Below are 21309 nucleotides of genomic sequence, written 5' to 3'. Positions count from 1 at the left end.
ACAGTTCTCACTTCCTTTTTTTTCATAAAAGCCAAACTGCCCTTTATGGGCTATTAATTTGTGAAGTAATGTATCTCAGGGCAAGACTGTATTTACAGAACCTAACATACAGACAGAATATCGTAGCCTGGGATTTAAAAATGTCACTGCGCATGATGCCAGGATAAACAGAACAGAAATTAATTTCAGTTACATGTACCCCGATGCTTCCCAAATTATTTTTTTACATTGCCTCTTGGCATTACATTCTTTTCCTACTCACCTACAACAAACCTCTATCTAAGCTAAAGAAATACATGCCATCAAATAAAAATAATTGGAATAATTAAATATTGTAGTTAGCTCTCTGCCTGGTAGAGATTAAAGGGGTTATTTTTTATGCTATGGCAGTGACCACTGTAGTTTTCTAGTGGCTTCCTTCTTTAGTACTTTATCTCCTCTTCTCTATCTTTATCTATTAATTACCTCTGTTGTAAATTTAGAAGGAGGTGCCTTCAGGGGGGCACCGAATAGTGGTGTGACTCCCTTTAGCACAAATAGTGCATGCTACTGTACCACAACTCACTGTTACTGTGTGCGTCCTAGCCCTTCATCTCCAGCGCTACACCCAAAGAGTACAGAGACATTACTCTGCCATTTCCCACCTTTATCTCCATGGGTTTTTCTTTTTTTGAAGTTTTTTTGACCTTCTACCAAGAAAAGGTCAAGCCAAGATACAACTGTCCTAAAATAATCTTTACTTAGTATGTTTTCCTAGACTCTTTGGGCAGAGACCTTGTTTTCCATTTTGAGCAATCTGTTTTCTGCAATAAAACACTGAATATGTCTCTCTGTTGCTATAGAAATAATATTGCATTAAATTGGGGAACCAGTGCCCTGCTGTCGACAAATCTAATCTAAGTGTTAGTCTCTAGAGCTTGAATTTCACCACAGGGAAGAGGTATACATAATTCTACAAATTATTTCTGTAACTTATGCATAAATGTCTTTATACTCTGAAATTGTTAGCTAAATTTCCCAAAGTGATAGCATGGAGATTAACATGGTGTAATGTGTTTACATATATCTTAACAGAGTCTTTTCCCCACTCCCCTCCCCTGTACATTTTAATATTTACAGCTTGAAATTTCCAACTCTTTGCATAGGAAGGTGGGGAGTGGCAGAAAAAGCAGCTTTCTCAGCCAGGTTCCCTAGCCCATGAACAACAAAGTGTGCCAGATTTATTTAAATTTGGGGGGTTATTTTTTAAAATCCAGCTCCTCCAAATAACATGAGATGTCATTTGCCCTGGGTGGTTTTTTTTAGAATTAATGAGGATATTTTCCATAACTGGAAGGACAGCCTAAACTGACCGTGGTCCTGGTACATTAATATACTGCACAAACTGATCTGCTGACCACTACTTTCTAGACTACGCTGGCTGTCGTATGCCCAGTATTTCTCAAGTTACTCGAAGACTTTGCTACAATCATTTTCTACCCTGTACACAAGAGAGTTGTAGATTTTGAATTTAGACACCACATATCAAACCTCACATATGTCTTTACATTTAGACATAATTTAGACATAATATGTTTTTTCCCAGTATTTTTCTAAAGTTGTGGAATTCTAGTAACAGCAGTAAGGTGGTACTTAAGCCTGTATCTATAGGGTATGGAAAATAAATTGAAATCTTCACTAATAATAGTTACTAAGGGTCAGTGTTTGTCAACATATTGATCATAAGTATTTTGAAGAAACATGGAGGAAAAAATTCTCTCATAGTTACATTACAGGAGCCCATCTAGTATATTTCTATGTATAATATAGATGTGTAGTTACAAAAATAGAACAGAATTTAAAAATACATGATGATTGATTTGCCTAGACATGTATGCAAATGTATGTTATAAATCTGATTTCAGAGTTGTTGTAAAAATCCTGTTACAACTTCTTGGTTAAAAAAACGCAGTTATTTGTGAAATGGGCCTGTGTTAGATATGCATTGCAGGACAAAATACAATTTATAAATGTTCAATTTAATTCATGAATAATAAACATATCAGTGGCCTCTGATTAAAGATTACTCTTCAGTGAACTTAAAACCTCTGTCATCATTAGAATAAAATAACTTTTTTTAAAAAAATCCTTTCTAAATTTTTTCAAGTGATTGTAAATTAATCTAGCAGTTAGATAAATCTCCCTAGACAAGGACAAATTTCTGACAACCAAAAAAGTAACTGTCTGGGAATGCATATTAATATAGAAACAGAGATGCAGGAAAAACTAGCAAAGTACACAATTGCCTTTCTTTGAAATTAATGCCATGCTCCTTATTAAAACAGACTTATCATATAAACAAGTCACCACAAGACACTAATTATTTTTGTGCTGTTAAAGTAGTTCTTGTAATGAAAAAAACACCAACCTTAGTTCCTTTGCACAGCCATAAAATATAAATCAGAACTTGACCCTGTTTTTACCCTTGTGTAAAGCTCTTACACCATCCAAGGTTGCTGCATTTTTTTTGCCACATCATCAGCCTATAGATGAAAAGAATTAGACTACTAAAGCTTTTGGTGCAAAACACTAACCATTATATCACCTACTGCTATGCTGTTTGTTCCTGTCCAGAGCCTTGCTTAAGGTAAGCCATTGAAAATGGCTGAGTACTTGATAAGGAAGGGAAAGGGTTGAGTGGATATACAATATTAAAGTGAAGATATGTTCTAGATCCTTGCATATGATGATCACATCTAATATAGAATATTTTCTTACTATGCATAGTTCAATAAACAAAAGCTAACAATGAGGGTAGGAAAATAGCATAAACACTAAGATGTGTTTGTTTTTTTCTATAGGAAGTCAATGGAGGAAGGACCAAGAGCAGGATTTAAAGAATGTTCTGAAGAACACCGACCAGGACATACCATTGGTATTCGTCAGTGGAAATCATGATATTGGCAATACACCAACAAAAGAAACAATAGATAATTACTGCAAGAACTGGGGAGATGACTACTTCAGCTTTTGGGTTGGAGGAGTTTTCTTTCTTGTGCTGAATTCTCAGTTATACTTTGATTCTTCCAAATGCCCTGAGTTAAAGCAAGCCCAGGATGTGTGGCTCAATGAGCAACTGGCTGTCGCTCAAAAACATAAATGCAAGCATATAATAGTATTTCAGCACATCCCTCTGTTTCTGAAAAAACCCGATGAAGCCCATGATTATTTCAACTTGGAAAAATCAGTTCGTCAAGAGATAATGGAAAAGTTTCATAAAGCAGGTATTTTTTCAAATTTTCCTATTTTTGAATTTTTGTTTCAAATTGTTAATGGATATGCTGTCAGGCAAAATACATTTAACTTAAATGGTACTGTTTTCAAGGAATTTTAGATACTGCTTGTAAGCCTCATTGTTCCCTGTAGGTCAAAATTATCAACTGAATCTAATCGTACCAAACAAAATTTAACTTTGAGTGAAAAGTAAAAAACTATAAGTGAAAAACTCTTTAAAATAAATAGCAAGGATTCCATTTTTCAAGTACTGATAGATGTAAGACAACCTGAGTTTTTCCTGCCTAAGGAGTGGGAGATCAGGTATTGCCATAGGAGAAAAATACAGGATTTATGTTTTACATAAAACATGGAAACAGAATTCAGAATTACCTTGGAGGTTGTTTTCTCCCACACTGAGCCAATTTTAAACCAAGAGTGTAATGCACTCCAGATTTATTCAGTGTTAAAAAGAGTCTTGCTCTGCTAAGATCAATCCTTTGCATATCCATTACTAATAGGGGCCATTTCTGGGATGAAGGGCAGGTGCAACATGCGCTAAACTAATATATTGTACCAAATCCATTAGCTTCGTCTGATAACACTTGAATTCCATGGAGACAGACAGTACGCAGCTACTCCTCCATGCTGTTCCCATTGTTTCCGCTTAATTGCCTTCATGTTCCTGGAGTGTGCTAGTCCCTCCGAATTTCCTGCCAGCCTGCCATCACTGCATTGGAGCATCATTTTCTCTATATCTATGAGAGAGCATGTTATTCAGATTACTGAACAATGCAAATTGTTTATGATATTGTTCCCAATTTTCCATATAATTGTTAAGCCTGGATTCATCCAAAACCAGCCTAATTTCCAAGCTCTGAATCTCCTACTGTTTCCAATCAGTGGGGCCAAAATTCACAGCTATCTGAGGGCTCTCCAGGGGACTGACACATTTGCAGATTCAAGATTTACAAGTGGGGTTTTTTCCCATAAGAAGCCACACTGAGAATACCTCATAATATCTTTTTTAATTTTTGTGCTAGTGTTAATATAGTGGGAAGTACCACTTTCGGAAAGTTGGGCAGCTAAATGACTGCTTACGTACCATTGACTCAGAACACATCCTGATTCATTGGAGAGCTTGTTAGGAGAAGGCCATTGTCATACAGGTGTACCCCAGTAAATAAGCGTTAATGTGGAAACCAAAGCAGTTCTGTTCTAGAGTTTTCTGTCATCCAGAATTTGGCAGCACTTAGTACTGGGAATGCAATTAATCACAAGGTAAAAGAAATGCAGAATGCTATCATTGTAGCATTTATCACTGTTATCATGTTTCTTAGAGGGATGTTTCAGACTGATTCTCCTAATGTGTATCCAGAGGCTTAACCAAAAGTTGAGTAGGCTTCAAATGATGGGGGAAGAGAGAATGGGAAGACAGTGAGACAAGACAACTCTAGGGAAGAAATTCCCAAACTCCTTTCTGTGCCAACATCCCATTTGTACCTTCCCTCCATCATTTCCGATTGTGTCCCTTGTTCTCATCCCTAAAAATCCTCCCAAAATTATGTGGTGTTTGATTCCTTCATGAATATGTTAAAACATTGATCTTTTCCTTGCTGTTTTATAAAATAAGTAAATGAGTCAATAGGTAATATTCGCGATCAAATAATCAAACATTTTGCTAATTAAATGAACACAGAGAGCAAGCAGCTCAGTGTAACTCAGGACTGCTGAGAAAAATTAGCTGAATCAAAAGTTGGCTCAGAGTTTCCTTAGTAACGGGTGCATTCTGTTTCCATTTTATTATTCAATTGAAGAACAGTCTTTGTAAGACCACAAAATGTTATCAGTGGATTGTAAACAGGCAGTTATCGTGGTAGGATAGATGAACAGATACGCAATGACACCACCTATTTTCTGACTCTCTGCTTTGCCAAAGAATAATCGATTTCAGCATGTCATTAGACATGAAATTGGTTTTCCCCCAGTTAACTTCATACATTCTTGGAGGATTAAAACACAGAATATTGCTAATGAATTCCCAATCCATTTTGCTGCTTTTCTTTTTTAAATGACTTGCAGTTTAAGAAGGCTAACCCCTTATAGCGCTTAATTTAGAAATCTGATATAACTATTTATTTGGGAAAAAGTCTGCCTTTTTAATGAGTCCACTAGGCTGCTGCTATTCTTCTTCCCCCGACCTGTCACCAGTCCTTCCTTCTGCTCTCTCGCTGGTTCAGTATTTTCCAACCACTCCAAAGGTTTGTTCTGTAATTATGAAAAATTTCAGTATAATGTGCATGTTTTAGGGGTTGCTATGTTTGGCAATGTGTTGTTATCAGATGGGCATCATATTTCAGTTGTTGATAACCCAGGATCAGACCTGGAACTATCCCAGGTTTCATGTTTATACTTTTTCTAGAAGTGTCAAACACAGAGCCATAACTGACCTGGTTAGAGACAGGAAAGGAAGGACAATCTAGTAATTCAGGTCTTGCTATGAACAAAGAAATTCATGTGGGTTTGTGTAGGAAATAACCAGATACTTAAAGTATGGTGATAAGGCATAGGTGCTTTAAAGTGAGGTATGCAACTTTAGAAAATTATTATTTTAAATTCAGAATCCAGACTTTCTGTAGTTATTCTCTTCTAATCACTTACGTATTACATAATGTTTTTGGTTTAAGTATCCACTCATTACAAGCAGAGCTAAAAGACTAGCCGTCTTGTACATCTGGTACAAAATACTGAATTACATTTCTCACATTAGAAGTGTCCTTAACAGTTGGGCTAATTAAAGATAAAATCATGTCCTTATGATAAATATTTATAAATTGAAAATCTGGCACTTGTAAATATGTATTACTACTATGCAAAGTTAAACCATACTTGTAAGCTGCATGAAAGAAATCCTCCTAGCCCATTTTTTCTTTAGATGCACTATAACAAGTATTGTCCTTGAAAAGTGATTTCAGTGACAGTGAAAATCAACTCAGTTGAGAACATAGTTTATCATTTAAATGAAAATACATTTCTGAAAGCATATTTGTATAACTTCTGAAAGTTTAGCCTCAGTTGTCAAAGCTCTGTCTCCTCTACATGCAAAAGTTAAGTACAGAAAAAACCTGTGTGCAAGAACTGTGAATGAGCTGACCTGACGTTCTCATCTGAGAGATCTTCTGGAGTCACTCTGCTCTGCTGTGTGAAATGCATATGCAGCTTTTAAGAATTTTATAGTGCTGATATAAATAGGTTTGCTTATAGCTTTGTAGGGAAAATAAAGAATTATCATAGTGGCCTAGCCAAAAATCTGGTCTGCATGTCTTGTGTCTTTGATAAACATAAGTAATAAATTACTTTTTAAATTAAGCAGTTTATATAATAGAAGACATACTTTTTTCTTACATATCTCTTTCCAGTATAATTTTCTTAGGATGTTAAAAATTTTTTTCTATGACCTGAAAAGCATGAGTATTTTTGTTGAGCTATAATCTTTTAAAGACTTTTTGTCCTGAGAACCATCACTGACACACTAAAATTACTTACGTTCCTTAATACAAAATAGTAATAAATGTTTCTTGATGGCCTGAATGAACTAAAACATTTAAGCAAATGTCTGAACTTGTTTAAGGGCTCTGTTGAATAAAACCTACATTAATAGTTGGCTTTTCACCAACAAAGTTGAGAAAAGACTTTCTGGTTCAGAAGTGAGTTGAAGAGTATAGGTGGTCTGTCTAGGTGAGAGATTTTGCATCCAAGAGAGAATCACTAGATGATATATATAAAATATAGAAGGAAATTCCCTGCAGTCTCCATCTTTTTTTAATTAAAAAGTTTTAAGTTCATCTAAATGTCTTCAAAGCAATTTTTCAGATGTGGTTAAAAATACTTAGTTTGTACATATGAGGGAAAATAACAACCTAACTTTATTAAATGGCATATTTTTTCATGGTATTTCTGATTGTAGGTGCTATAACTTCTAAACCTTTACTCATTAAAAGTGTGCGATACCTACATTGCAATACTCCTATTAGAAATGTTATGACAGGAGAGTAGTATTAAAGGAAGAAGAAGCTTTCTGAACATCCACAGCTGAGATATATTTGAGCTCAAAATTAAAGCATGGAGTGCTGAAAGCTGTTGTTTCTAAAATTTACCAGACAACATATGCTGTGTTTCATTATTTTCTTTGTTGTGTAATCAAAGTTGACAAGGGAGTAATATTTTCTTCTTCCTGCCATTGAGACCTTGATTTTGGCAAAGCCCATACACTGAGTGAGTAATCTCAGTGCTTGCTTATGTATCACTTTGTCAGTATTTAAGATAATTTAGATTTAAATACTCTCAACTTCAGTGATTTAGATCAGCCTCGTTCAACCTTGAAATTATGCACTCAAGATACAGGTGGAGTGACCCAGTTTGATATCTTCTACATCATTGTGTAAGAACAACGTTTTTTAAGACCGTTGCCCAGGTATGATAATGTAATCTAGCATATAGATACACACAGACATTTTTTTCAGAAAATCAGTAGCAAGTACAGAATACATTTAGATAAATTTTTGAAATCTGTTTCATCCACTGGGCTATAGTTTTGGTTGATAAAAACTTCTTTTTGATCCTTAGAGCACACAGCAAACCAGGATTGTTTGGGGTTTTGTCAGGTCTCTGAGAAAGCTTCACTCTCAAATGAAAAAAAGTAGCAAAACCAGGAAATAAATTCCACTGAAAGGTCACAAGAGGCATTCACAAAAATTAACTTGAAGCAGAGAGTGACCTTCTATAGACAGCACCTCTAAAGGCTTATTTGGACCAGCACTCTAATGAGGTGATCTGGAATCACCCTTTGGCTGTGCCTGTTGTTTCTCCTCTGATTATATAGGAAAAACAAGTGAGACAAAGATCCTTGTCTATATAGCTCTATTCCATGTTGTCCTATATAAAAATACTTTTGATGTAGATATACGTGGCAAAGCAATATCTTGTCTCCCACTTACACAGACCCACTGACCGCCAGCTGCATTGAATTCTGGATTCTTTAGTCTATAAAGTAAATTAAGAAAGAGTTTTCCTGCAAATACAACAGTACATGGGATGTTTTTATTACGATGCTTATAGTGCTATGTGCTGTAAATTCTAATTACTCAGTTGTGTTTTATTCACACAGCTCCTCTCATGAAGAACGTAGGATAACACAGAGCTTCTAAAGGTCTACACAAAATAATTCTATAATGTTGTTATGTAAGGTTGACTGAAGAGGTTATGAAATGGAGGGTGTTGATCCCCGACACTTACCAGTGGGACTGCTTCCTTCTACTGGAGCTCTGCTGGTGGGAAATGATTGGGGTTTTTTTGGAGAACAAGGTCTGAAAACTGCGTGAGCACTGAACGGTTCCGTTAAGTGGTGTGACTGATGCTTTCACATCTTTGCTGCTGTAACACCTGCTTGGCAGATGGGGTGATGTGAGCACTCTCAAATTGCAATGAGCTAAAATCAATTCTATTCCACACGAGAGATTTTGTTTACAAAGACTACTAAATATTATCATTCGCTTTGTAACACTGGAGTCCTGAAAAAATGATGCACACCACCTGCCTAGGGGAGAAAAAAAGTACGGAAAAAATATCTGTGGTTAATGTGTGCTCTTGTAGGGAAGCTGAAAGAACTTCATTTTGGAGTACAAAGTTGTCCTGAGAAACAGGTATTACTGTTGAACTGACCACGTTGTTCAGCACTTCAGAAAGCAGCTGTACGCTGCAAGTGAAAGGAAGAAAGAAAAGCCAGTTTATGTGTGATACTCCAGGGGAAGTACTCAAGATCAATTTATCTACGTGACTTAAATGGTTGTATTTGCCAGAAACATTGCCTTTTAAAAACTATGTATCTACACATACATGTGTGTGGGTGTACACAGACACACACGTCTCTGATAGTAGCATCTTCCCGTGCCTGGATAGTACTTGTTTTCCTGCCTATGAAAATGCTGAAAGGAACTAGAGTATTGATAACACTCAGGTTTTTCACTCAGTACAATTTCCTTTCTTTACAGAACTGCTTCTCCACCTGTTTGCTTCCATTTTGGCTCTACTGCTGCTCCTCTCTAGCTCCTGCAGTTTTAAGTGACAAATACATATAGGATCAGCTTTTGCTAGTATATCCTCTTTCTTCGGTCCTTGATTGAGCAAGAGGTTTGGCCAGTGAAGCAGTGATTTTTAGATAAGCATAATTCTATTTTAAACCTCATTTTATCATTGAACTTGAACAGCCCTATCTCTAACAATTTTTCTTTCAGGGCTTACTGTATCATATTACTGTCATCAATTTAGTGCAATTTAGTGATTCTTTTGTAGATTTGTTCAGTTGATTTTTGAAAACTCTCAGCTTTCACAGTGGTCTGAGGAAGTTTCATGTTTCACAGCTATGTGAAATGCCTCCTTTTGTTTGCTTTGAACTTCATCTGTAGTCTGTATTGAGAGCCATAAATCTGTAAATGAAATGCAGTGAACATTGATTCATGTCTGCAGTTACTGTAAAAAATAGTTCCTTAATCAGCATTTAAAGGGTTATAATCTGGACCATGTGATAAATTTCATTGCTCAGTCAGAACCACTTTTTTTCCCAAAATTCTCTACAGAGTGCATGGGAGGAGAAGGTCTGTGCTGTACCCATTACATATTTATTATGTCATTCATATTGCACTAATTTAGCCTTCTAGTTCTTATAGTCTCATTTGCTTTTGCTGAGAAAAGCATTTATTTAATTGAAGGCTCAGTCTAAATAAAGCATGCTACTGATTGCTTATGCTGATTATTCCAGGCATTCTCTTCCTAATTTGGAAAATCTGCTTGCTTTTCTTTGGTTTATTTTTATACTGGTAATTTTCTTCCTATGTTTTTATACTGTCCGTAGTGCTGGGTTGAGCAGTTTGATTTCCAACTGAGGCTAGGCCAGTCACATTTTGGACACAGCAAACCTGCCTCAAAATGATTTTTGTACATTAGTAACTAGAGTTCGAAGACAGCTTCTTCTGAATTCAGGGTGTTTTGGAAACAAGCCATGGAAGTGAGTGTAATTATAGAAACTGGAGTCAGACGCACCTGGAATTTAAACTAGTTTAAGTCTGAATTCCAGCCCAGTATCATCTGACTGTGTGAGAAAAATTTGTTTTCTAGGTGTATGTTTCTTTATTAAATTATTTTTAATATTTCAGGATAAATGTGGGTGCATTATTTTCCATCCTGTTTTAACCTATTTGGATTTCTGTAATCACTGCAACTAGATTTTCTTTGAGGATTAAACTAGGAAACATCAAATTTTTCAAAAAGTTAGGAAAATGCATGTATTTCACAAAATCTTACTGTTGCATTGTTATGGACCTGTTCTGCTTAATAAAGCAAAAAGACAACTTGGCTAGTATTTCACATTTAAAATAGAGACATTTTATAATGACTTAACTACTCCTTAAACAAAAAGGCTGGTCAAAACACTGATTAAAAAAGATATGGTTGTCTCTTGGTCCACATAGAGAAGGCAGGCCATAGTCCCCTTTCTTTCCTGCCCCAGATGGAGTTGAAAACATGCCCAGTCTTCCATGTCCATGCATTTTTTTACGCTACAGAATACAGCAGTAGAGTACCAAGTAAGGTAGAAGGATCTGGGAATTATGGGACTGCAACTGCACAATAAGCTAAGACTGGGATGTAATCACTCTCAGGGGAATTACCCATGAGACACAGCTAAATGCCTTTGTTCTTTTACAGTGCAATTATGTCAAAATTATGCTGACCCTTTTCCCTCGTGCCACAGAACTGTTGTTTAGAAGGGTTTCTCTGAGTGATAAACTATAACTTGTGGGAAGAAGATGCTGTGCTTTTAAAATTCTGTAAAATAACCTTAGCTTCTCCTGCTAACAGACAAACTGCCTTCTGCATGATATTCACTATGTAGTTTCTTTTCATGTAATGAACTATTTTCTCATCTGATTCTTGTCAGAAATAAAATCAACAGAATGCTAACAACATGGGTAGCTAAAGGTTTCTTTCGGATTTTTTTCAGTGTCAGCAGGCCGGAAAGAGTTGGTGAATATTTCATATAGGACTCAGTTTCTTTCACAACATCACTTTGCTTTGGGTTGTTTGGGAAATCAGAAGTGCTATAAGATGGTCATCATTACAAAGAATAATCTCTTTTAAAATCAGAGCTACTGCAGTCTTCGAGGATGTGATGCTTGTATACGCCCAGTTCTCCTGAGCCTGGCTGTCCCTTTCTGTACCAATCTTTTCCATGAAGCATCCAAGGCAAATCTCAGAAAGCCACTGTGTAGCCATACAGTCTGAAGTGACATAATGCAGTGTGTGAATTGGCATAAAACCAAAGTATTTTTTGACTCATTTCATGGTCAAGCTAATGAAGAGTCTAAGGCTTATCAACATATATAAGTATTACATCTCTTCAGATGACTCTTGAACAATCCATGTTTTGGTTGGTTATGTCATTAATCATTTACCCTAATTAGGCTGCTTTGGGCTCATAGAATTTGTACCAAAATAGGTATTTCATTCTTGACTAGGAATGTGTTATTCTACAAGGAAAAGGACTTATGATCAGATGTTTGGAAACAGTAAATCTTCTTGTCTTTCAGATTCAGCTTTGTCAGCACTTTTTGTGCTTGATCAGAAAATTATAAAGGACATCAGTTTACTAAAATCAGAATCAATTCCTGTATTTAAACCTTTTTTTATAAAGACATTGGGTTTTTTTCCAGATTGATTGATTCTGAAAACTCATGTGTGGTGTGCAGGCATGAAGCTCGTTGGTTTTAGGTGTTTTCATGATCCAAGTACAGTTTTAGAACAGACAGAGCAAGACCTGGTGTCCAACACTGGATGGCGCCCATCCTGAGTGCCTGGCTTCCAGTCCTGTTCTGATCAAAAATTAATTTGGCCGTTCAGGCCTTTTTTCCATAGCTGATACTCCGTAACTGTTGTATTGTTATGCAGTCTGTCATCAGATGATGATGATCACAGTGACAGTGCCTGTGGTTTGTTTTGCTTTTTTTTTTATAGTAACTATCTGCACAGTTTTTTACTTTATTTTGATTTTAAGCCTTTTTTTCTTTTAATGAATAATCCATTAGAATAGTGGCTTGCAGTAATGGATCCTGCTTTTTTTGGTTAATGGATACTGTGAAACCTCCAGTCACATTTATATTCAAATCACTATGTATTTCATAAAAAATGAAATAATGAATGCTTGAGAAGGTGTGATCCCTTGGATGTTTATTTACAGAGTAGTTTTTTAGTATTTCATACACCTTTTATATCAAAGCTTTTCCCAACTGCTATTTCAGAAGCCACAGATTAAAAACAAATCGCTGCTCTACCTTTTTTTTTCCCCATAGTGGGGAGGGACTGTACCTTTTTGTGTATAGCTGGATGCATTTAACTGACCTGAGGATACCTTGAAGCTGGCTGTAAAAGTGAGGCCTGCCAGGACACTGTTCTTTCCTCACAGAGATTAGGAAAAAAAAAAAAAGAGCTGGGGAGGGCTTGCTAGCAACCTGACAGTATTACTTCAGAAAAGCATCTGAAATGAATAAATTAAATTTGAGTGCATACATCTCTAAGATTCTTTTTATGTTTAAGATCAAAAGCAAGAGCAAAGTAAATTGCTTGCTTGTCATCTTAGTATTATTGCATTGACTGGTTCAGATTTCCTTCTTAAGAAAACTGAGTGGAATACAGTTGAGTGAACAAAAAAGTGCTATTGAAGAAAAAAAACATCAGTTAGACTTCTATTAATAAGCAGCAGTGACCAGCTTGTTTCTTTGTTCAAGATGTAACATTGTGACACAACAATAACAAGAATTAATACTAGCACTGGAAATAAAGAGTTCCTGAAAACTGAAGACTGGGCAAAATTTTCACTGGGAGGTATCTAAAGCAGATACTAAGTTCTAGCAGAGGCTGATGCTGAGCAGCCTGATCCACAAGGGCATTTCAGCACTGAACATCCGTCTACTGCAATTAGGATCTGAATGACATACATATGCTAAAAGAGGGAATTTGGATGAACAGAACCCATAAACACCAGCTTGTTTAGGCAGAATCTGCCTCCCATAGCCAACAGGAGATAAGAGATTTTAAATCACATCCCCTCTGGTCTCAGGTGTCATATTTGCACTGCTTACAGATCACTCTTACTTCAGTTCCATACCAAAATACCTTCTTGCATGTAGGCAGTTAGCAGATGCTAAACATAGTTGTGGTGAAGTTGCAGTATTTGCCCAAGAAAAAAAGCTGCATGATTTGTGGGCAGAACTTTTTACCTGGTGTCTATGTGCTGTCTAGGATGGGTTTCTCAAAATCTTCCCTTGAATTCTCAGACAAGGGACGATTTTTGTTTTTCTTACATCATAACCAAAGTTGCTTTATTACTTTTGTATCTGTCATTCTATTTACACTGAAACTGTTTGGTTTACATGTATGGTGACACAAAGTCTTGGTTTCTGTTCCTCTTTTAATTCCAAAGCTTAAATTCTTTGGCTGGTAGGAAGATGCTACCTTTGGAACACAGATGCTTCCAGTAAAAAGACAGCACTCTATTTCCCTTCCCTTACTAAGTGTCACATGGTTTTACACCTCACTATGGTTTTATAATTGTTACTTTTTCATAGACTAAAGTAGTTTTGCTTACCTGCAGAAAAAGTGGAAAATATTGAAAAGAACTTGTTACTGTTGTAGCACTGTCACTTATTGGAAGCTGGTAAGGATATTTTACACATCTAGCTGGTACAGTAATCAAGCAGGCCAAATGTTAGGTTCCTAAATGTTCAATCCCTGATCTTCATTTAGCTGCTGCTTAAGTCTGCAGGGAAAGCCCAAGATACAGTCAGGTCCATGCTAGATGCCTAAGAGTGGAATCTAGAATGTTGCTGGAGACCACTGGTTATTTCTTAAGCGCTTGAAGGACAGGAAAGTGCTACATATGTGGATCCATTACATGCAGCTCTAAGCTGAAAGCAAATTGGTAACCTTAAGCTCAGTGTATCTTCTATCCTCCCCACAAATGCCTTAACTCAGAGGCTGCAGTAAGCAGCCTTGTCTACTTAAGAATCCTCTCCTAGCCCATCAGGGCTTGCTTTTTTAAGAACAGTACCACAAGGCAAGATGGGTCCTACCTTAACAAGTAGGATGTCATACATAAAGGTCCCACAATGTTCAGTTTTGCTCTCTGTATTAGGAAGCAAGAAAATGCCCAGCAACACCATAAGCAGCTCTGGATGGGCATGTTCTGTCTGTTACTGCAGAAAGGTTGGGGGGTGGAGGAGGCAAGTGCAGCCTCATGGTTTGGATAGGTGTGCATATGAGAAAGAAATAAACACTTAGTTCTGCTGCTTGAATTGCTTATGTTATGTTAGACAGTCACTGTAGTAAGCTGCAACATGGTAAGAGCTGAGAAATGACTGCTCGCTCTCAAACTGACTGTAGCATCAGTTGTAAAACATCTTTGTATTATGATTTTAAGGACCCAAATAAAATCTAGAAATTACAGAATCTCAGCAAAGAGCCCATTATGTCACAGGGCTTTTATATTCCACCATTGCCTTCTGAGGTATTCTGACTGGGTTTCTCCCAAGATTTTAAAAAAAACAAAAAAAAACCCAAAAAAACCACCAAACTCTTTTGCTAGGCTCCTGCAGCTGAGTCAGAGCAAGCTCTCAAAGTTGTTATGCTGACTTACAAGTGTAACTCATACATCAGATAGGTGAGCAGGTTACACTGAGCAAAGAGAATTAGTACTGATAAACTAAAATAGGATAGCAGACAAGTTCTAGCTGACAATGTCTATATACCACTATTCAGTGTAAAGGTAACTTCATTCTCGTGAGTCATTTGCTATTTGAGAAGGGTTTGGATTTTGAAACATGAAAGCCCATGTAGCTTTTACCAGGCACATAGCAGAATAATTTATATTTTGCTTTCCAAGCTGCTTAATTTTTAACTATACTTTGAGCATAGTTTATGTATTTTATATCAGCCTTCAAATCACTCACTGTCACAAAAGCAAAGGATTGATGTAGCCAACTGTCTTAAGACAGGTTCACCTACTTCCCTTTCCATTTAATCATTGTGAAAGCGGTCTAAATCTACTGCAGGAGAAAGGGCAGAAAGTTTTTCTGACCAGAGAAATAAGGATTTTCTTGTGAAGTTATAGTGTGTTCTTAATCACAGCTCTCTGCCTTTAAATTGCCTCTACTCTTCTGGAATTTCTGCTGTCTGAAGGCAGTTGTTACTAGTTTTGGGTTTGGAGGGTTTTTTTAAAGTCATTTAAGGTTACAGTATCTCACAAATTACCCATTCTCTGGCCTACCACTTGTACAGGACTAAGTACATGTTACATTTTGTGTTAAGCATGGAATGGCAGATTGCTGGAATATATGAACAATAACAAATGAAGTTTGGTGTTTTCATCACAGTGTCTATCCCTGTGTATCTTTACAGGCTTGCTCATTATTCTGTAATGATAAAAACAATGGTTGGAAAGTTAATTATCAGTGCTGCATATTTAAGGATAGCTTTTAGCCTGGAGTGGTGAGCAAGACCCTCTCTGTGTGCAGAAGAAAGGAGTGCCACCAGGGAGCGCCTGACACAGCCCACATGTGCTAAGCTTCACTCTTCTCTGCTGTCCTCCTCAGGCATAGGCACATGTTTAGAACTTTGCCTGTTAGTTTATTTTTCAATATAAACACAAATTATGTTCAGCAAGGTACAGCATCTACAGAACAGTGCCAGCAAAGTATTTTTCTATTATAGCACGGCAGTTTTTTAGCCAACATAGCAAACTAATAGGAAAGATTCAGTTTCATAAAGTAGCCAGTTATTTTGATAACCTTCTGGCTATCTAGTCAGAGTTGGAGGGAATATTTAGTATGTTTTTTGAGTCACTCAGTATTAACTTAATATTTTTTCAGATGCTTTATGTAGAACCATCGAAGTGTCATTATAATTAAGGAGCACACAATCTATTGTATTTCAACAGAGAAATTCCACCTAAATCCTTTAGGTGTGTTTGAAAATTTTTGAATTGTCATTAATAGCACTGTAAATCAACACCAGATCTAAACACTTTCTGTAACAAAATATAAAATTAATTTACATGTTTTGCACTTGGTGATAAACAACAAAATTCCCAGTATTTTCAGCCATCTGGTCCAGTAATTTTCCTGTTTCACAACAGCATAAAATAGTGTTAGATGCAGCTTCAGGAAGCTGTAATAGTCTGAAATCTAAGGATCTTAGCCTGAGCGTGCCAAAAATTAATCCCAACACCTGTTTTTAAAATTAGCTATTTATGGTAACTCCACATTTTTTCATACAAAATATGCACCATCTTAAATTAGCAAGAAAGCTGATGAATAATTTTTTGCCAAACTATGAATGACTATGATGCTCAGCTGTATCTATCAACAGTGCATAGAATGGCTAAGTGGTGAAGGATGCTGGCATAACCTGGAAATGAACTGCTTGTCTATGATAGCCCGTTCTCTCCTAGAAAGATGCTACGTTTACAAACTTTGACAGGAAAATGACTTTTTCTTTACTTTTTTTGACACATGAGACTAAACAAGGTTTCATTATTCTGTAGTAATAAAAACATATGATTAAAATTTATAAAACATCAAATGGGGAGGGGAAAATAATCTATTTGGTAGCGTGAATATGACCTGTAAAGAAAGGCCATTCAGAGTAGTGAATACAGCTTCTACCAATTCATTTGTCTATGTTTGCAAAGCAGAAGAAACAAAAAGTGGAAATTACTGGTTTGGAGGTGAGGATGACACAATTTCATTTAATTTGAAATTGTTTCAAAATTTCTGCAAAAATCCCATAGGTACTGAGGAGCATAGCAGGAAAGTAGACCTGGCATATAGGTCATCTTTAGAAGTTGGTCAAAGTCAGAGAGCATTTGCAACTTAATTTTTTTTTTTTTTTAAATTATTGTATTCTTAGAGAAGGACAAGAATGGTTGGACTTCTTTAAACATTCATTCGGCTAATCAGTTAGACAATGACTCAGCCAGGGATTCCAAAGTACATTATAAAGCCTTAAACATGAAGTATGGTTGTCCTCTTTACCTGTTGCTGCTTGTCATTTAGCTTTTCTTCTAACCAAGCTTGGATGATACTTGCATGCGACCTACACAGGAATTTTCAATATAGCAGATTGTTGTCTCCTGCAACAGATCAAATGTATTTCTTTCTTTTCCAGTTTATAATGAAGTGATTTTTTTTACCCCAATACAGTCCAAAATATAAATAGTCTATTTAAAAAAATAAACAGAAGAGCCTTAAGTTATTAAAACTACAGAGGAAATCACAATAAACCTGCCTTGTTTGTACTCCATACTAGGTAAATGTTAGTTCATGTCATTACCAAGCCTGACTCCTCTTGCAGGTTGTCAACCTTTCCTTTTATTGCTGCTCTCGTCTTTTGTCCCCTCTTATTACAACTCACAACCTCTTCTGCGTATTAGGTTTCTTTGGTGTACCTGGCTCTATTCTATCTGTGATAACCCTCCGATGTCTTTGAGAAGAGATTACAAATTATCTTCTCATTTATGTTTTTTATTGCCTTTTTTTCTTTTAAGGTCACTGGCCTTGGGTAAACAGGTTTAAGCTCTCCTTAGTGAATTTTCTGCATGTTAATTGACAAATACAGCTCCACAGTCCTTGGCTTTCAACTCATGTTTCAGTAGTGTCATTCTTTAGGCAGTTATCTGTGCCTGAGAATTTTTTCTAATTTCCTGTAGAAATGCTTCCTCCAGAGCATTCCTTCTTTATAGCCAAAGGAGTAGCAAGATGACAAGCACAGCTTGCAGTGACCATAAAGGTGTCAGAGTCCAGTAACCCGAAGCAGAGCTGGTGAGGCAGAATAAAGTTTTTACTAATTATTTATTACTATTAGAATTATTTATTGCTGTTTACTATTTATTTGTTTAAAATGCAAGTTCAGGTAAATGGTTTCCTTTTAATTTTATGCTTTATGAACCACTAAAGAATGAAGGTAAACACGACACCTGTAGCAGTACTTGCTATAGAACTTTCTCTACAACCCCAGCAGCTGTGTAAGCCTCAGCATACAACCTCAGCAGTATCTTCTATTGTAAATACATTTTATACATAAACGGCACCTGCTAACTAAATACATACTCTCTTTTTTCTTTTTTTTTTTAACAGGTATTAAAGCTGTATTTTCTGGACATTACCATAGGAATGCTGGGGGATCCTACAGAGGACTGGAAATGGTGGTTTCATCAGCAATAGGATGTCAGCTGGGAGAAGATACACATGGGCTTCGAGTGGTTGTAGTCACAGATGAAAAGATTGTTCATAGATACTACAGTTTAAATGAACTGAGCAGCCAAGGCATAGAGAAAGAGCTGCTAGATATGCTTGCTAAGCAAAATTAGGCTATGTCAAATTATGTAATTTTTTTTTCCATGTTAGACAAATAGAAGGAGTTTCAGAAAGTTTCCCCAAGCTGAAGATAAGAGATTTCTGATTGTGTACCATGCCCCAGAACATCTCTCAATTTGTTACCATCCTAAATAACAGGAAAGCTGTTGACGTGTTTCTCCTTTTGAAAATGAGACCTGTGAGGAATATGGAAGAATAGCAGAACCAATATGATAACGTATCATTGAAAAGAACTGTTCTGACAATTTTTACTTTACTCCTAGATAAGACTTTCTTATTAGAGAGAAGGCGTACCAAAGAGTGAGAGTTGTAGCTTCTAGATAACCCTTTAACTTAAGTCTATTTTAGTTTTATATTTGAGAGGGTATTTTGAAATCAATAAATTTAGTCATTTCTGTTACACTCCAGACAATATAAATACAGAAGACAATTTTTTACTCTATAAAAACAAATCTCAAAAACTCTGAAGTCAACAGACTCCCACTGACTTTTAGCAACCTTTGGATCAGATCTTGCTACCTAGAGGTCATGTTTTCACCCATTTCCTATACTTTATTTTCTTAGCTCTTCTGAGCCAGCAGCAATGGGAGAGAAAACACATTCTTTTTTGCAGTCACAGCTCGAGTTTCTGTTCTATTCTAGTTCTATTTAATGAAAAGTCTATAAATGAAGCTAGTATAAATGCCAGTGACAGAAACTAGGCATGGAACAACTATTTTCCTTTTGAAAGTTAACTACCATTCAATTAGCATATATTCTTTCTATAGCTTCAGAAGTTGGAATAATTGCATGGGGCAAATATTCTGTACAGAATACTGTTAGAAGAAGTCAGTTCGTTGATTCCTAGACAAGGGGAGAGCTTTGATTTCCAAATGCAATTTAAGAGTGCCTTACTGTAATATTACACAATATTGAATGTTGAAAACACTAAAAAGTGTATTTTCTTCACTGCAATAAGTCTTTAAAATTAAATAATATAAAAAGAAGCTTGTGCTAAAATCCATCTCTTTTTTTAGCGAGTATATCTGATTTGTTTACTGTTAAATAGAAGAAAAGTCTTCATGTACTTAACATGTACCTGTTTTTATTTTTTAAGTACTTTGTTGAACACATTATAATCCATGCCACAGGTTATCTAGAAATAGAGATAGCGCAGCTTTAGCACCTGAAGAGGGAAGAACACAATACTGGCTGAAAAAGTAATTCATTCTATCAGTTTTTATGTATACTCACATAGAACATTGTTCCCTAGAGGATATTACAGATATTTAAATATGGTGAGAGAGATGAAATGATGCTGTGCTGAAGCGTCAGTTTCATTACATTTTAGTCACAACAGTTTATCTAGGAGGCTCCTTCAAGCTTGATTTGTGAGACTTGTGAGATTCTAAAATTACCTCTGTAGCATTTCCTTGCACCAGAGAAACAGCCGTACCTGCAGATGGACAAGACAAAATTTGGACTACTGTCCCATGACAATAACCTAAGCATAGATAATGTTTGATTAAGGAGGGAAGAAAATTATTTTGCCTTTATTCCCTGCCTGGTTTCGCTTAGTTGAAAGTTTTCACAGTCTCATTTTCATCTGGGAAATGAGAACTAAAATCTAAGGCTAGATTACTTCAAAATAGGTAGGTACCTAAATACCCAAATGGTAGTTTCATTGGAAGTTAAACACTCATTTGTTCAGACACTGGTTTTAAAAATCTGTGTACTTAGATATCTTTTAAGCCACTGACTGCTTTTAAAATTTGTTCTTACATAGCTGGGAGCTATTTAGTAATCACAGCTAATTAACAATTTCAAGAATGAGATGCTATTTGTTTTGCAGAGGGAAGAATAGTCTCTCTATGACTTAAATCTTAAATCAGCCTTAAATCATAAGGCTGAAGAAGTTTAGTGGAGGGACCTGAAATAATCTGAGCATGGAATAGTCTCTCTGCTCCAGTGCAGTATTGTAAAGCTGAATGGAGGAAAAGTTTAAACAGTTTTTTAATATGCCTGTTTATTAAAGGATATAATTTTAACTAAATATATGAAGCTTGGGAGATCAAAGCATAACTTCAGAAGAAAGTCTTTCCACAAATATGAAAATGCTAATAGTAGTGGTATATAGTGTTCTAAAATTTTATTTTCAGAGTTACAGTGTACTAATATGCAAAATAAATGTTTATATAAGCATAATGTTAATTCTTATTTTTAAATGCACTTTTTTAAAGTGTCATTTCACTGTAAGAAATTCTATGGCATTTTGTCATGAAAATATCACTTATGTACAAAGCTGAAGTTCAATTAAAAAAATAAATGTTTCTTTATATCCCAAATTATTCCTTTATTTACTGATTTCTAAGAATATCTTGTTATGTTCATGTGTAAAAATGTTACCAGATTTGTCTTCAGTTTGGAGTTTTATAAGGTAGTAAAGTTGGGCTGCAGATTTTTATTAAATGCCTTCTTGTCCGTATACAATTTTGGGAGCTAACAATGGCCTTGTGTAGCTACATGTTATGTAGGCTTTTGCCTGTATTTCCATCCCACCTGTTCTGAGGACAGGTAATCACTAAGTGTGTACTTACGA

At 36.0% G+C, this 21309-nt stretch overlaps 1 protein-coding gene across 2 annotated transcripts in view; it reads left to right on the top strand.

The window, feature by feature from the left end:
• The window catches only part of CPPED1 (calcineurin like phosphoesterase domain containing 1), a 49212-nt gene extending 28157 nt beyond the window's left edge, over nucleotides 1-21055 (top strand). The window contains exons 3-4 of one of the 2 annotated variants that reach the window (XM_074840875.1): nucleotides 2841-3263; nucleotides 18492-21055. In XM_074840875.1, coding sequence (XP_074696976.1) covers nucleotides 2841-3263; nucleotides 18492-18724 — 656 coding nt within the window. In that variant the 3' untranslated portion in view covers nucleotides 18725-21055. The remainder of the gene's footprint in view (nucleotides 1-2840; nucleotides 3264-18491) is intronic. The other variant, XM_074840876.1, reaches the window with a different exon arrangement.
• Nucleotides 21056-21309: the final 254 nt, after the last annotated feature.

This window comes from Strix aluco, chromosome 15, assembly GCF_031877795.1.
Source record: "Strix aluco isolate bStrAlu1 chromosome 15, bStrAlu1.hap1, whole genome shotgun sequence".
Taxonomy (NCBI): Eukaryota; Metazoa; Chordata; class Aves; order Strigiformes; family Strigidae; genus Strix; species Strix aluco.
This window is presented reverse-complemented; position numbering and strand designations above follow the sequence as displayed.